This window comes from Phacochoerus africanus, chromosome 9 (genome assembly GCF_016906955.1).
Source record: "Phacochoerus africanus isolate WHEZ1 chromosome 9, ROS_Pafr_v1, whole genome shotgun sequence".
NCBI lineage: Eukaryota > Metazoa > Chordata > Mammalia > Artiodactyla > Suidae > Phacochoerus > Phacochoerus africanus.
Genome location: NC_062552.1, coordinates 28,065,774 through 28,082,923, shown reverse-complemented (window position 1 = coordinate 28,082,923; position 17,150 = coordinate 28,065,774). Strand labels below are relative to the sequence as shown.

Below are 17,150 nucleotides of genomic sequence, written 5' to 3'. Positions count from 1 at the left end.
CTGAATTGGTACCGTGTGCCAGTGCTTACGCCCCTCGGCTGTGTGCTGATGCAGAATTGCCACTGCCTGGGAGGATGCCACCCAGATCATCAGCATCTGGGGAGAACAGCTGTCTCCTTGCATCATGCTCCTAACAGACACAGATTGCATCCCAGAAGCAGGAGAATCTGCTGAAAAGAGCGCCAATCTGGGGTTTATTGGGAATAAAAGCAGGGTTATTCCAGCCGTCGTTTATTGAATCAGTCTCGTGTCCCAGGCGCCGTGTGGAGTGTGTTATTACGTTACCCCTCCTGCATTTCACGGGCCTCTTGCTCTGTGAGTGCAGCATCTCAAGCAGGCTCCCTGGACCGAGATGCCCACTGCTTTCACACAGCTATGGTTTCTCACTGACGTCTGGGAGAAAAGCTCCAGGAGGCTAAAGGCCTGGCTGTTTTGATGGTACCAGCACAATTTTGACATTCTGGAGTCTAAAAGCACATATTTGGCTACTGTTTTGGTCCTGGGAATAGTTGTCTTTCAAGGACTAGAGGGTTCTTCTCATTTCAGCTGTATACCGTATATGAATGAGGGTGTCTTATAGGGATGGCATGGCTCTTTTTATTTTAATATTTTAATATTAAGATTTGGGAAGTAGAGATAATGTTTTTACCGGGGGTGGGGGCAGGGTGGTCCTAGATAGTTTTCTCCTGGGAAATGACATACAAGGTCTTATTAAGAGTTGCTCCTCAGAGTTCCCTGGTGGTTCAGTGGGTCAAGGATCTGGTACTGCCACTGCAGTGGCTCGGGTGGCCTCTGTGGCATGGGTTCAGTCCCTGGCCCGGGAACTTCCACATGCCACAGTCACAGACAAAAAAACCCCCCAAAACAAAGACCCCCCCCCAAATATATATATATATATATATATATATATATATATATATATATATATATATATGAGTTGATCCTTGCCAAGTGTGTATGTTGGGGAATGGAATAAGAAGAATCTGGAGTGTATTCCTTATATGTTTTTCCTTCTGTTCATTTCTAGTCTTTATAACCTGGCTTCACTGGAACTGAGGGAGAATCTTCTTACATATCTTCCCGAGTGAGTCTCTGGGGGTGGAGGGTAGTTTGTACTGAATGAATTTCTTTAAGCATTAAAAAGAAATTTTTTTTTTTTGTTATTGTTGATTTACAACTTTTTTTTTTTTTTTTTTGGTCAAAAAGAGGTTCTGTGTCTTTGGGAAAGTTTGAGATATGCCAGCCTTCTCTGAATAGTCCTTCCTGTGCAATATTTATGGCCATAAAATCCAGATGAATCTTATTTTGGGAAATGCATCCAAGGGAGGAATGTCCTATTGCTCAGCATTTCTGCATTTTCTCTAAGAGCTCCCTCCCTCTGTTTTTTTTTTAATAGCTCTCTGACCCAGCTACGGAGACTAGAAGAACTTGATTTAGGAAACAATGAAATCTATAATTTGGTAAGTCTGAGTTGAAGAGAGACTTGAATTTCACCTCATCCTTATTATGAGCACTAAATATTTGGCAGGGTGGGCAGGCGTCTGGAGGGATGCTTGTAAGCCAGTCTTTGCACAGGTAAAGCTCAGCAACATCAGAGCATGTGCTTCAGTTCATACAGGTTCAGGATTATGACTCAGGGGTGGCGGGTCAGGTCTAGAGATGAAGGGTGGGTTGGGAGCAGTTGCATTCTTGGGGAACGTTGGGGCTGCTTTTAGGAAGGGGGCCCTGATTTTGGGGCAGTACCACCCAGCCTCTGTAGTACCCTGTTCTTACCTTTGGCATTCAGGTTCTTTTGCTCCTAATGGAAAGCTAAATTATTGGAGCTTTGTTACCATAACTTTCTTTTTTTTGTTTTAGCCAGAATCGATCGGAGCTCTCTTACATCTAAAGGATCTCTGGTTGGATGGAAATCAACTGTCAGAATTACCTCAGGTGAGTGGTCATTTCACGCAGTCTCCCCCCCAGACATAAAGCCACACCACTCATGTTTTCCCTGCTCGTACAAGAGATTTTTCTATAAAAAAGGATCATGAAAACCAAAACGTTGTTTGAAAAGGCAGCTTTGGGAAAATATATGGAGGATTGATTCATCATACCACATTGCCATAGAAAAATTGAAAGCCTCAACACACCATTTTTTTTTTTGTTTTAAATTAAATAGGGAGTACCCGGAGTTCCTGTTGTGGCGCAGTGGTTAACGAATCCGACTAGGAACCATGAGGTTGCGGGTTCGATCCCTGGCCTTGCTCAGTGGGTTAAAGATCTGGCATTGCCATGAGCTGTGGTGTAGGTCGCAGACACGGCTCGGATCCCGCGTTGCTGTGGCTGTGGTGTAGGCCGGCAGCTCCAGCTCCAATTTGACCCCTAGCCTGGGAACCTCCATATGCCGCAGAAGCGGCCCTAGAAATGGCAAAAAGACAATAAATAAATAAATAAGTAAATACCCATTGTGGATCAGTGGGTTTAGAACCTGTCCATGAGGACGCAGGTTTGATCCCTGGCCCCACTCAGTGGGTTACAGATCTGGCATTGCTGCAGGCTGTGGTGTAGGTCTCAAATGCAGATTGGATCTGGTGTTGCTGTGGCTGTGTCGTAGGCTGCCAGCTGCAGCTCTAATTCAACCCCTAGCCCAGGAACTTCCATAAGCTGCAGGTGTGGCCCTAACAAGACCAAAAAATGTTTGTTTTTTTTTTTAATTTAAAAAAAGATATTAAATATATATTTTTAGTTTGTGAAGTCTGCATTTTATTTCAAATCCTTGCTTTAAGCCCAGCAAATTTGGAAAAGACCCGGACGCCTGATCCTGGTGATACACGTTTCTGCCGATGTTCGTGTGTGTCCAGTGCTTTGGGGTCATTTGACTACATTTGCCCTGTAATCATCGATGTAAAAGCAATGTTAAAAGCTTTCATTTCATGTTTTTTTCCAAATGTTGCTTATGGTGTAGCTGGAATGTCGCAGTGTCTATGGTTTTTCTAATGCCACCCACGGGTGTGAACCATGTTCTGAAGGAAATGGGGTCTTGTGTGGGCTTCTGAGTCCATGTCATGCTGTGGGATTTCCATAAGCAGGCCCACCTTCTGGTCAGTTGAGAGGGAAACTTGAAACAACAACAACAAATGGGCATTTCCCCTTTACTTTGTTTTTCTCCAGCCGTTACTGAGTTTGACTCCTCAGTGTATCTCACAGCCAGTGTTGAAAGTCAGAATAGGTTTCATGACGGTCCAGGTGCGTGTTCGGTCCTTGACATACGCGTGGATGGCCTGATCGTGATTCAGAGGCTGTATCTGCTGGGCCGTGTGCCCCGTGCACTTCAGGTGGGGAAGGCATGTCAGTGCAGGGAATCCCTAAGGCTAGAAAAAAAAGCACTTCTTTTCTTCCTTCCTTCCTTCCTTTCTTTCTTTCGTCTTTTGTCTTTTTTCTTTTTAGGGCTGCACCTAATGCATATGGAGTTCCTGGGCCTAGGGGTCGCATGGGCATTGTAGCTGTTGGCCTACGCCACAGCCACAGCCACATGGGATCTGAGCTGCGTCTGCAACCTACACCACAGCTCACGGCAACACCGGATCCTGAACCCACTGAGTGAAGCCAGGAATCGAACCTGCAACCTCATGGTTCCTAGTTGGATTAATTTCTGCTGTGCCATGACGGGAACTCCCCAAATAGCACTTATTTTCGTTGTTGCAGTTACAGCGCTGGAAGTACCATGGCATCCCCCACCCCTGATGCAACCAAGGAACTAATTCGAGTCTGTTTCTGAGCCCTTGGCTGCAGTTTGGGAAAAGGAAAGGGCAGATCAACAGCTGATGGGGGTGAGGATTTGAGTAACACTTAGATTTCACTGAGACATTATGAGAAATCCTGATGGAGAGAATTCTGGTTACTTAGGTGTCAGAGGATGGAGGGAAGATGCCAGGAAGGTATTAAGAAAGTAATAAAATATCAGCTGTTAGACATGCAGGGGAAGATACATGTGTGGACAGAGGTACCTACAGGATTATGTGCAGAGTGCCTCGTCCTAATCACAGTATTAGTGGTTGTGCATGCATCTCATTTGCCCTCTTGTTTAACCTTCTGTTAAGCTAGGACTGAATGTGTCAGACAGTCTCAGGTAATCAGAATTATCTTCTGTCTCTGTGGATGACAGAAAGGATACAAAGACACTGTTGAAAAGAATGAATGAAAAAGTAGAACACTGTCAGGCGTCTAGCGTGAAATTAGTAGCCATCAGTAGCAATGCCATCTGGGTTCCTCCAGAGGGGATATGCAGAGGTGGGGTCACAGGATGCGTACGAGAAAGGAGATAAGCTGGGAAGAGTGGATCAGCCCAAATTAAATACAGATTGGGGAGTTTGCTCCTCGGGAGATGGCAGGGAGCCACTGGTGTGGAGGACTGACCTGCTGTTTCCAGGAGAGAAATATGGAAGCGCAGTTTGTGAACAGTCTTGGGCAGAGAGCGGCAAGGTGGAGGAGCCCCGAGAGTGGGAATTGAACCTGCTGGAATGGAAAAGTGGAGGCGGTTATAAGAGAGGAAATAGGCACTTGGACAGTGGAAAGTAAGATAACCCTTGGACCGGATGGAGACGCCTCCCCCGCTCCCGGGTGGGTTGTTCGTGAAAGCAGTTCGCCTCTCTTTTCTGCGGGGGGAGCGGGGGTTGGAGGTGTCAGCGGGTCTGGGTGCTCCAGTTTTGCTGGGGAGCAGCCACTGCAGTGTTCCCATGTAACAAGTGCTGCCGGTCACAGGAGACACAACGGATGTCCTGATACAACATCTCAGGGTTGCTCTGAAGTATAAGCTTTTGATTGATTGACGCGATTGATTCCAAACTTGGAGAACTGGATCCTAGCCTCCTTCCCCCCTCCACCCTCTGCTAATCGTGTGATCTTTAAAACAACTCATTTTTTTTTTCCTTGGTGTCTTCTCCACTCTTGAGTGAATGATTCTTCTCCTGCTGAAGGTGGAGGGCTTGGCGCCCTCCCAGCTCCCCGTGTATGTGTGATTAACACAGCTTCCCGTTTGCATTGGAAGGGCGTCTGGAAACTCACCCCAGCCTTCACATCCACACTGACGCTGCAGAAACATCCTTAGGACTGCTTTGGGATTTGATGGCGAAAAAGCGCTGTCATCGATTCCTCTGTACGGTGGCGGTTAGGCATGCGTTCCTTTTTTTTCTGTGTCGTTGGTGCAGGAAATAGGAAATCTGAAGAACCTGCTGTGCTTAGATGTCTCTGAAAACAGGTTGGAAAGACTTCCTGAAGAAATCAGTGGCCTGACTTCATTAACGGATTTAGTCATTTCCCAGAACTTACTAGAAATGCTCCCGGACGGCATCGGTGAGTATTGACAGTGACTAACTACTGAGGGGCTGGCCGTGGGTCACTCTCAGGTGCTGGGGACGGGGTTTGTTTTTAAAGAAGGAAAGCAAGGAATATCCAATCCAATTTAAGTTTCCTCCATAGGCAAAAGCGCTCCTGTCATGGTCTTGCTTTTAAGTGTTGGCCCCTGACTACTTCCTTGGCGTCTCATCTCCATGGTTTCCCATAGGCATTAGCCCAGATGGGAGAATGTGGCTCAGGCACATGAGCAATCACTGAGACGTTTCCAATGGAGCAGCATGAAAAGTCGATGAGAAAATACATTTGACCTGCTGCGTGACCCCGGGAAGGGCTGTTCCAGGGAGAGTGGGTGTTGAATGGAGCCTTTTCTGGTACATTGAGAATAATCTTTTCCTTTAGCCATTCTGTGCTATTTCCTTTAAAAAATAGTCCAGACATTTCCTTTACCATAAAGGAACTCAGTCCAGGGTGAGAAAATAAACGCAAACAGAGAAGATATAAACAGATGAGGACTGTCAGCTCTGCCATCGCAGAGCCGCCTGGTAATTGTCAGAAGCTATGTTTAACCCTGTAGTTGTCCGAGGAGAGCTGTCTTTGACCTTTGTTTAACTTTTATTCAGAACATCAAAGGGAGGTTGTGAAAGGTTTTCAGTATTTGGAGAAGCTGTGTAACAGAGGGCTGCTTCCCTTCTGGCATTTGGTCCAGATGAAAGGGGTCACTGATAACGATGGGACAGGAAGGCAGGCAGTGCCTTTTGGTTAAGGCCAGTTGGGAAACTGAGGGGGGTTTTGAGTCTCAGTGGAAGTGTTCACCGAGAATCACATATGGCATCAGAGAACCGTTGTAGGAACTGGGGAGGCATAGGAGGCATGAGATGGTTGACCTCAAGCATGGAAAGGTTGTCAGGGAGAAGGGGGCATAGATTTATTTCCATCATCTAGTTCATGTAAATGACAGGAAAGAGCTGTGAATCTCCATTTGATTTAAGAAAGAGCTTAAAAAATACTTGTTATGAATCAGTTTGGGTTCCATAGTAAAGAAAAGTGTCTCCTGGAGTTCCCGTTGTGGCTCAGCGGGCTAAGGACCCTTGAGGATTTGGGTTCCATTCCTGGCCTTGTAACGTGGGTTAAGGATCTGGTGTTGCCCCAAGCTGTGGCTCAGGTTACAGATGTGGCTCGGATCTGGGTCACTATGGCTGGGGTGAAGGCTGGCAGCTGCAGCTCTGATTCGACCCCAACCCAGGAATATGCCAAGGGTGTGGCCATAAAAAGAAGAAGAAAGAAGTGAGTCTCCTGTCTCTCAAAGTATGCAAGGAGAGGCTGCAGGACCACAGCCAGGGATGCCATGGAGGAGACTCCTCTTGGGTGAGCTCTGTCAGCTGTAGGGTTCTGTGCCCTGCAAAGAATGCTAATGGGTCTCCTAACCTGAAGGCTGCCCTCTGGGGACAGTGTTAGTAGGTATTGATTATGCTAAATAAGGAGCCCAGCCACCTGCGTGTTCTCCTGCCTCGCCTGGTGGCCGCACATGCAGCAAGTTAGTCCTTTCAGCATCTCTCTGTCCAGCTTTCTGTCTCTTTTATAATAGAAGCTATTTTTTGCCTTTATTGGGGGAGACTGTCATTGTGCCAGCCACTCTCAGTGGCTATCAAAGACATCTTCTCTGTAGGTTTAGCCCCTTTACAGAGCTCTGGTTGAAAGTGAAAATCTGAAAATTGAATCTGATGGCTCAGGATCTCTCCCATTATGTGAGGATGGAGGAGGCTGCTCTAAACCCCGTTTCCTTTTCCATGGCCTGAGGGCATCTCCAGTGAGTCCCTTCTCAACACCCCATAAGCCTTTTTAAGTTTTGGGTTTTTTTGGGGGTTTTTTGTTTTTTTTTTTGTTTTGTCTTTTTAGGGCCACACCTGCTGCATAAGGAAATTTCAGGTCTAGGGGTCAAATCGGAGCTGCAGTCACCGTAACGCCAGATCTGAGCTGCATCTGCAGCCTACACCACAGCTTGTGGCAACGCTGGATCCTTAACCACCTGAGCAAGGCCAGGGATCGAACCCACATCTTCATGGATACTAGTCGAGTTCTTAACGTGCCAAGCCACAGCGAGAGTTCCCTGATGAGTCTTAATGTGGCTTTTCAAAGATTTCCACCGTACTCTGGGTAGACGCATTACCGGGAACCTCCCTGAGTCGTCGTCATTCATGGGTGGGGTCATTAACTGCACTGTGTTGTCTCAGAATCAGATGAGAGCCTCTCCTCTGCCCATGAGACGAGACGTTGCCTGTTGGTAAAGACCCATTAGGAGCCACTGTTTGTTTTTCCTCAATCTTTTGGCTTTGACTTGATCTTTTTTAGGCAGTGACTTTCCAAAGGATTTTTCTGCTGATTGCCTAACTGGTTCTGGTGTTCTGAACAAATGATTTTTAACTCTCCACCTCTTGTGATCTAAATGAGAAGGAGGTGGTTTCCGAGCGCGTCAAGCTGGGTGGGGAAATCACAGGCAAAAGAGCAGCGGAGAGGAAATAGGCAAACAGTGGTAACTCATGAGTCTAAATGACGCTTTCACAGGAAAACTAAAGAAACTGTCCATTCTGAAGGTGGATCAGAACAGACTCACCCAGTTGCCTGAAGCGATTGGGGACTGTGAAAGCCTCACCGAACTGGTCCTGACAGAAAACCGGCTCCTGGTGAGTGTGGCTTTGCCGTCGAAGGGAGATTTATGGTGTGGGCCCTGCCTGTATCAGAAAGGCTTGTTAGGGTGGATTCTACTTAGTATTTATTCGCAATTTTGAAAATTCATTCATTCATTCACTTGTGTTTAACCGCTGCACCTGCAGCATATGGAGGTTCCCAGGCCAGAGGTCGAATCAGAGCTGCAGCTGCCGGCCTACACCTCAGCCACAGCAACACCAGATCTGAGCCGCATCCATGACCTACGGCTTGGCTTGCGGCATTGCTGGATCCTTCGCCCACTGAATAAGGCCAGGGGTTGAACCTGTATCCTCATGGATACGACATTGGGTTCTTAACCTGCCGAACCACAATGGGAACTTCCTACTTTTTTGTAATTTGAGTGGATCAGATGGAAATGCCCTGATTTCCATGATAACTAACAAAGGGACTTGAGAAGCAAATACATGACATAAAGGTGATCTTTTTCCTCTGTTTCCTGTGCCTTTGATGTCATTTCACCGAAACATATTCTCATTCCAAGGAAAATGCAAAATATCAGACTCCACCTCCCCCAAGTGAGTGCAACAAACACCTGATAGTCAGGAAGAGCTGCTGCTTCTCCTGCTGGATGCGATTCGGTTCTCTCAGTCCCTGAAAAGACCTGTTTTACTCTGAGCCGTGTTAAAAATATGTGTTAATAGTAAAAACGTTATTTTCACAGACTTTACCTAAGAGCATTGGAAAACTTAAGAAGTTGAGCAACTTGAACGCAGACAGAAATAAATTAGTGTCTTTACCAAAAGAGGTAGGTGCTTTAAAAAATAAACAATAAGGTGATGAAGAAATAGTAATAGCATTCAAGGGATTCAGGATGTCAGATACTTTAAAAGACTTCTGGGGTGCTTTTGAAAGGTGTGAGCTCTCGTCCGCGGTCCAGAGATGGTCAGAGGAATTGTATTAAAGGATATGCGTCAGGAACATTAAGGGGAGGAAGTGGGTGCAGTCGACTGGGAGCAGAGTCGGGCATAGTGAATTGGTGGGGTTATACACGGGGGAAAGAGAATGCCATTTGGGGGTTGACTGAGGAGCATAGTGACACAAGTGACAGGAATGGATGATTGGGGAGCTTGGCAGAGGAAGGGCATGACCTGGGGTTGATTGGGTTTAAGGAGGGGTTAAACAGTCCCTTAAAGCATTGGGGTCATAAAAGCAGAGACCTCAGTGCAGCCACTTCCTAGGCGGAGACTCACTGGGCAGCGCCACGTCCGGGAGAAAGGGAGCCATGTGAGCTCCATGTAAAGAAGGGAGCCCGGAGAGGTAGCGCCAGGCTCTTAGGGTTTTGGGGTCAGTGCTCCTAGCAAGGGACAAGAGACAGACACCCCCAATTGTGGGCATGGCTGTGCAGCTTGGGGGCTTTTAAGTTCAGGCAAAGGAGGTGCCGATTTTGAGAACAGGGAGGAAACCCATGACAGAGCAAACGGGGAGGTGTCTGGGGCATTGGTTTTTTTTCTTTTTTTCTTTTTTTTTTTCTTTTTGTCTTTTTGCCTTTTCTAGGGCCGTTCCCAGGCTAGGGGTCCAATCAGAGCTGTAGCCGCCGGCCCACACCAGAGCCACAGCAACTTGGGATCTGAGCCGCGTCTGCAACCTACACCACAGCTCACGGCAACGCCGGATCGTTAACCCACCGAGCAAGGCCAGGGATCAAACCCGCCACCTCATGGTTCCTAGTCGGATTCGTTAACCACTGTGCCATGACAGGAACTCCGTCTGGGGCATTGTTTAGAAGGAAAGCTCGGTGTTGCTGCTGTGGCACAGCAGGTTAAGGACCCAGCTTGTCTCTTTAGAGGTGCCTGTTCAACCCCTGGCCTGGCGCAGTGGGTTAAGGACCTGGCATTGCTGCACCTGTGGTGTAGGTCACAGCCTCGGCTCAGATTCGATCCTTAGCCCTGGATCCTCCATATGCCATGGGTACAGCTGAAAAAGAAAAGGAAAAAAATGAAGAGACGACTCATTCTTATTTGGAACCAGGAGAACCTGTTTGGAGATGGATCCTACTGAGCTTGATTTTTTTTTTAAATTAGCGGTAGAGCCTAAAGAGAGTTTAAGTTGCCTGCTTCCCTACCTCCATCAAATGAGCTATTGGTGAGCCCCCACCAACCCTTGACCACCACCTAAAAAGGTGAGTGCCGTGTGATGTGATCACTGGCCAGGCACAGTCTCTTTCGTATTTCTCTTTGACCCTTTGCAATATCTGTCTTGCAACAATTCCAAGGCTGCCCCCAGCCAGCCAGAACATGAGGGATTCTTATATCCCAGGGCTGCTTCACAGGGTGTCTGGCTTGGCCTGGTGTCTCCTTTCTTTTCCTCGTCTTGGTTTTCTACCATTGGCAACCCAGGCTTCCCCCTGGGTGAGACGGCCAGCATCCCCGAACGGACGCGCAGGGATGTCTGTTTTAAACGTGACTGGGTCCTGACACAGCAGCCGTCATCTGCACCCCCGTGTTTAAGTTAAACTGATCCCAGCAGGATGTCACTCCCCATCTCAGCTAAACTAGGACTCCAGAGAAAGATGCTGCTGATGAAACCATTTTGGTTCCAGTCTCAAAGCAATAAACCAAGACCTGGAGCTGATGTTCTGAACATTAGGTGTGCTCCTGGGGACCCGCGCCACGTGGGTGGGTAGAGACAAGATTCACAGTCACGTGCAGAGAGAAGCAGAAAAGCTGCATGGCTTCCTTTCCCAGTGCCCTGCCCTGTGCTAGGAGACTCATCACAGACGCTTTTGAGGCCCTGAGGACGTCCTCGTTTTGCAGATGGGAAAACTGAGGCCCGTGAGCCTTTCCTCCCCAGCCTTACACAGCGGGGAGTCGGTAGAATGGGCTCCGGATGTGTCCTCAGGTGGCCGAGCCCAGAAAAGCCTGGCCACTCAGCTCATGCAGAGGGAGGTCCTCCTTTCCATCTCTGTGACCTTGAGGTGAGGCGGGCCCTCGGCTGAGTCAAGAAAGGTCAACTCATCTTGGGTTTGGACACTTGAGAGAAAAGGACTACATGGTAGGAATATGTTCAGGAAACACTGGAGGGAGCACTTCTGTGTGTGATGCTAATCCCATGAGGTCACAACCCCCCCCCGCCCCCACCTCTTCCCTGTCCCTCTCTTGGGAGCCTCTCTTCCAAAGGAACTCGCGTTCCACAAGCCCACAGGGAGTTCATTTTTGTAAACTGTCACCGTCACTTAGCATCAGCCCTCTTCCCTCCGAGAAAACGAAGCTTGTGCCCAGCTCTTGTTCAGAGCCTGCACCTAGTGTGTGCAGCGTGTCAGCAGGGACCCCCTAGGACGGCGTCTCAGGACGGGGAAGTTCAAGTGTCGGGACGATGCATCCAGTTTCCAAGCATGTCAGTCACCTGTCACGCTTTATCCATTTTCTGCAAAATTATGATGGGTCTTCTGGCATCTAGAGTCTCATCATGAAAGGACGTCTGTGGCTTCTCCTTCAGCGGCCTGATAAAGCAGAGGGGCTTAGGACCCTAGGGCCTGGATCTTCTCTAGCCTGTTTCCTCTGACTCACACACCCTCCGCTCCCAGACTGGGATGTGACCCAATTCTGCTGCGGGTCCCAGCGTGGTGACCCAGCAGAGACGGCGAGGATGGCCTCCAACCCTTGGGGCTGAGCCGCCAAACCACCAAGGGGCTCCTGACCTTGAACTGTGTCTTATTTGTTAGTCTGGGCAGCACGTTGTGCTGTGATTCTCTGTGCCAGAAGAGGGGCAGGCCCTGTGGCTCTGTGTGTGTGTGTGTGTGTGTGTGTGTGTGTGTGTGTGAGGGGGATGCCTAGTGACCCTGTGTGTGCATGCACGCTGCCTCCAAGCTTGATACCATCCTATCAAATCCTGCACTCTCTTGATTGGATTCTTTTCTTCCCAAACATTATTACTTTCTCTCCATCAATTAAGTTGCACGCATGACACATCTAAATCGAAATGCTGACCAGTTCCATGTATATGCCCCCGATCCATAGTTGTGTTAACAGCATTGGTTTGGTGTGCTGTGTCTTCCGTCCTCTTTTTTGCCTCTCCCCACCCCCCCATTTGATAGTATCCCATATTGTCAGTTTTATAGCACAGCTCCTTCATCTGTAGAAGCATTTATTTGCATTTTTTTTCCCCAAATGGCTAAGAGGAAAATGTTTGTCCTGTGTGGGTCACAATAACAGATTCAGTTTGTGTTGTGTGGTGTTACATGTAGCAAACATTTGCAAATCAATGAACGTCTCTTGTTTTCTTAATTGTTAGCTGCTTGGAAATTTAGAAAAGTCAGGTAAATTTGCAGCCTTGTAAGTATTGTTCAGACCACAGTTGCATTGCTGCCTGCCATTCTGCTTCTCAGATGCATGAAGATTCAGATGGGCTGGCCGCTTTGTGTGTTCTCCATTGCCAAACATTGGAATTTTCCTCTACACTCAGTTTTTTATTTATTTATTTTTTATTTATGTATCTATTTAACGACTGCATGGCCTCAAACCTGATTTTGTTACATGTGTGTCGGATGTGTTCAGATCATTCGCTCTCAAAAGAATGCTCTTCTGTGAATTCCATCTTAAGTTCTTCAGAAATTCTGAAAGGCGTAACTTGGCACCTCATCCTCCTTCACCAAATTCTCGTTTGTTGGCACGATTCTGTCTCTGGTGGAAAGCCTGGGTTTGCTTGATTTGCTTCATGTGGCATGCTTCCGATTTTTCACACCACCTCTTTGCGCCTTTTATTTCTCATCCCGTTGCTCCAGTGTGTATGTATCTGGAACAAGGAGGTTCTCTAAGCAAAAAAATCCTATTTTTGGTGAAGGGAAGAATGAAGGGGAAGAGACTCTGCTGTAGTGTGACTGGTGGATAGACAGGAAGTTGGTAGGTGTGATCATGGGTATGAAGAGAGCCAGAAACTTCATCATAGCTTACCTTTTTTAAAAAAAATCATTTTTTACTGAAGTACAGTTGATTTGTGGTGTTCTGTTCGTTTCAGGTGTATAGCACAGTGATTCGGTGATTCCTTTTTAGATTCTTTCCCATATACGCTATTATAAAATATTGAATATAGTTCCCTGTGCGCTAAGTAGGGCCTTGTTGCTTATCTCTTTCGTATGTAGTAGTGCATATACGTAACATCTTACCTTTAAACCACCCGACCACACAGGGTTTCTGGCTGGAAGAAACTGAGCGTGTATCCAAGTGTAGAGTTCAGTCTGTGTCTCCATTAAGTCAAAATGAAAGTGACCCTAACGAAATACATCACACCTACCCAGTCAAATAAGACAAAGGAAAATTTGTGGATCATTCATTAAAGCTTTTCTTTATCATAAGCAGTCTGTAAACATGAATTAGCCATAGACATTAGTGTGATATTCAGAAATGCCCATGGTGATAGAGTTTTCATTTTGTGGCTGGCTTTCTGCCTTCTTATTAGTGCAAATTAAAATTCTTCTAGAGTAAGTTCCCACCATGCGCTAAAGTGAATTATTGATAAATAAAAGAGACACTATAAAAGGAAACCTAAAAATGCTAGAATCAAAAAAAGGCCGTTCCAGAGTTCCCATGGCACAGTGGAAACCATGAGGTTGAAGGTTTGATCCCTGGCCTTGCTCAGTGGCTTAAGGATCCGGCATTGCTGTGAGCTGTGGTGTAGGTCGCAGACACGGCTCGCATCCCACGTTGCTGTGGCTCTGGCGTAGGCCAGCAACTGTAGCTCCGATTCGACCCCTAGCCTGGCAACCTCCATATGCCACGGGTGTGTCCCTAAAAAGCAAAAAAAAAAAAAAAAAAAAAGCTGACCCTTGCGCTTTCAAGATGGAGAAGGTGTTCCTAACTTGAAAGAGGAAATACATCATCAAGGAAACAGTTCACAGATTTGTCTGTAGGGAAATGAGATTTCTGATCTTCAAGGAAATTAAGACAAGAAATTATCACAACATTGTAAATCAACTATACTTCAATAAAACTTTTAAAAATGAAGGAAAAAACAAGGAAAAAAAAGGCAGCCTGGGGACCGGGGGACATTTTTGGCATCACACACAGAGGCTGTCTTAACTTACTCTGTTAGAACTTCTTTCACGTCATTGAACAAAGAGATGTACCCACTCTAGAAAAGTGGACAGAAAGAAAAGCAAAGAACCCCCCGACAAAAACCAGTAAGTGATGCACAGGAGAAAAAAATAGAAATGACTATCAATGTGAAATTATTATGCACAAAGTGTTGCAGCATTTTCACCTATGTTTTCAAGACGTAAAAAATATTAATGGTATACCAGATCTTGGTGAAGGTATAGAAAAGTGCTAATTATCATGGAAGTATAAATTGTTACGGCTTCTCTGGAAGGGAATTTGGTAATATTATTAAAAACGTAACGCATGTGCACACCCTTCGATTCTGTAAACTGCACTTATAGGAATTTATCTCAAGAAAACCATATGAATCTACACTGAGCATCATGCCCAAGATTATTCCTCACAGTGTAGATAAGCGCATCGAACATGCTCCAGGCACCACGCCAGGCATGTACAGGCACAGCTAACATATGCCTGGCACCATGCCAGGTACCTTCATGCTAATTCTTGTCTGATGTTCACAACAGTTCGGTGAGGTCTAGGTAAATCATCATGAGCATCCACCAGAATTCAAAACCCAGACTCAGAGAGGTTAAGTGACTTGCCCAGGATCACACAGCAAAGAGACGGCAGGACTAATTAGCAGCATCTCAGATGGGGGTTTGCTAAGCAATCTGTGACACATCTGTAGAAGGCAATAACCGTGTGGTTGGTGGAAATCCCGTTAGAAGCATAATGACTTGGGAAGACATTCTCGATATCGTATGCCAGCAAAGGTGCTCAAAATCACAAACTCATTCGGTTGAAGTGTATCTTTATAATCACAAATGCATGGCATTTGCACCTCAACAACGTGAATACTGATTATTCCTTTGTGGTAGGATTTGGTTTGAGTTAGATCTTTCACGGGGCTTTTGCGTGTGTAGGTGGTGTGGTGAAGAAGAATGCTTTTGCCGTCAGTGGCTATTTTGATATCCGTGGCCCGACAATTTGGGGAGTCCCAAAGCCACATGGTTTCCCAGATGCTTCTGGGGGAGGGAACATTTGAATAATATGCCACAGATGATGATGGGAAAGGCAAAAAGAGTCTTTGGTTTCTAAAATTACACATCATGCTATTTCTGTTCAAATGGTATTTTGACCAGATTTTGCTTATTGTACATTTTTCTTCTTGCCAGTGATGTGTGGGTTCAGTTCTGTTCAAAATAATATTGAAAGGAAGGTACTGAAGGAAAATGAAAGTTCCTTTACATTCAGGGTGGGAATGTAAGTTCCTTTACATTCACCAAGCAGGAGATGGGCAAAGGTGACTCACACAGGCTTTCTCTTTGAATCATGGAACCCGTCTGATTAACTCCTCTAAGCTGTCACCAGTAGGCAATTAATACTCCTTGAAAATTGCCCTGCCCAAAGGTTTGCTCAGTGATCTGCAGGCCCGATCTCCTTGCGATGGACTGGATGAGTGCCAGCCACTTAAGGATGGCATCTTGAATTAGGAGAACACAGACCAGACCAGCAAGGGTCCTCAGCTACCCTGTAATTCTCAGAGAATCCAAGTCCCAGCCCTTGTATTCGTTTAGATGCTGCCATTAGCCTTGTGTGCTATTATGTGGTTTAAAGGAGTTTAAAAATATCAGCTTCCTACATAACTAGTAATGAGTTATTTAAACAGTGACTCTGCCTCTCAGAATTTCTATCCAGCTGAGCCCCAAGGAGCCTATAAACTCTACCTCCTAAACTCCAAAGAGAAAGCAAAGGATGCAAAGTGCAATACCGAACTCATGCCTGTTCTTCACACTGTGTGCACAACACTGTCAGGGAGACAGTGTTTTAGGAGCTTCTGGGGCATCCAGGGCAGAGCTGAGTGGCTTCAGCACAGTCCAGCAACACGGCAGGGGCTCAGGTGTGGACGACCTGTCACTTAGATCTGGGACTTTCACTCCTCGGGAAAACAATAGCTACAGTTATCTGGCAGCAGCAATAGTCAGGGTCTAGGAGAGACCCCTGTCCAGGGTTTTGATTCCTTTTCTTCCTCCATATACCTGGGCCCCTGAGGAAACCTGATCACTTTCCTCGAGGGAGAGAGGAATGCCAGGCCCCAAAGAATGCTGTGGAGTGCCTCTTTTGGGAATGATATTAATGTAAGAGAGGCCACTGAAATGAGTCTCACCAGAGAAAAGTTTTGTGGTCTCCATTGCTACCCATAGAAGCAGATGATAACAAAGGAGCAGCCTTTCGGTGCTAAGTTATCAAATAAGTGCAAGTGTGGCGACAGACCTTCATGGCATGTTGGTAGACGGCTTCACCTGTGAATGGATAGGACGCCTGGCACCCTGACGATATGCAAACGTGCAAATTAAACAGCCCTGGTAATTAGGAAAGAAACACAGGGGGCGCTGTACGGATGTGGACCAGGGGCTTCAGGGAAGACTTGGCCGAGTAGCGGATGTTAAGCTAATCAAGGGCCATGGGTCACTTAGATCTGGGACTTTCACTCCTTGGAAAAGCAATAGCTACAGTTATCTGGCAGCAGCAATAGCCAGGGTCTAGGAGATTTCAGAAAGACAGAAGAAGGGCATTTCTATCAGAAGCAGGATGACCAAAAATACAAGATGTCTTGTTGAGGACAGTGAACAAACCAGTTTTTCTGAGATGGGAAATGTGAATACTGGGAAACTAGGGGACACTGCATCTCTGGGTATTTCTAGGTGACCAGAGTTAGTCAGGGGACACTGCGTTTCTGGGTGTTTCTGGGTGACGAGAGTTAGTCTGGGCTTTCTTATATGTTGTTTCCTTTTGCATTCATTATTCATATTTATGCTGTGGTTAAATGGACTATTTCAAAATCCTTATAGTAACTGCTAAGGGAAAGATATAAGATTGTGGCTCAGCGGGTTAAGGACCCGATGTTGTCTCGGTGAGGATGCGGGTTCTATCCCTGGCTTCCCTCACTAAGTTAAGGATCCAGCATTGCTGCAAGCTGCGGTGTAGGTTGTAGATGCGGCTTGGATCTGGTGTGGCTGTGGCTGTGGCTGTGGTGTAGGCTGCAGTGGC

The 17,150-nt window shown here is 46.6% G+C and overlaps 1 protein-coding gene across 1 annotated transcript in view; it reads left to right on the top strand.

Annotated features, from left to right (window-relative positions):
* LRRC1 (leucine rich repeat containing 1) overlaps positions 1-17,150 on the top strand; it is a 128,263-nt gene that overhangs the window by 95,782 nt on the left and 15,331 nt on the right. The window contains exons 5-10 of the mRNA XM_047794641.1: positions 1,028-1,084; positions 1,397-1,460; positions 1,858-1,932; positions 5,190-5,334; positions 7,900-8,018; positions 8,726-8,809. Coding sequence (XP_047650597.1) covers positions 1,028-1,084; positions 1,397-1,460; positions 1,858-1,932; positions 5,190-5,334; positions 7,900-8,018; positions 8,726-8,809 — 544 coding nt within the window. The remainder of the gene's footprint in view (positions 1-1,027; positions 1,085-1,396; positions 1,461-1,857; positions 1,933-5,189; positions 5,335-7,899; positions 8,019-8,725; positions 8,810-17,150) is intronic.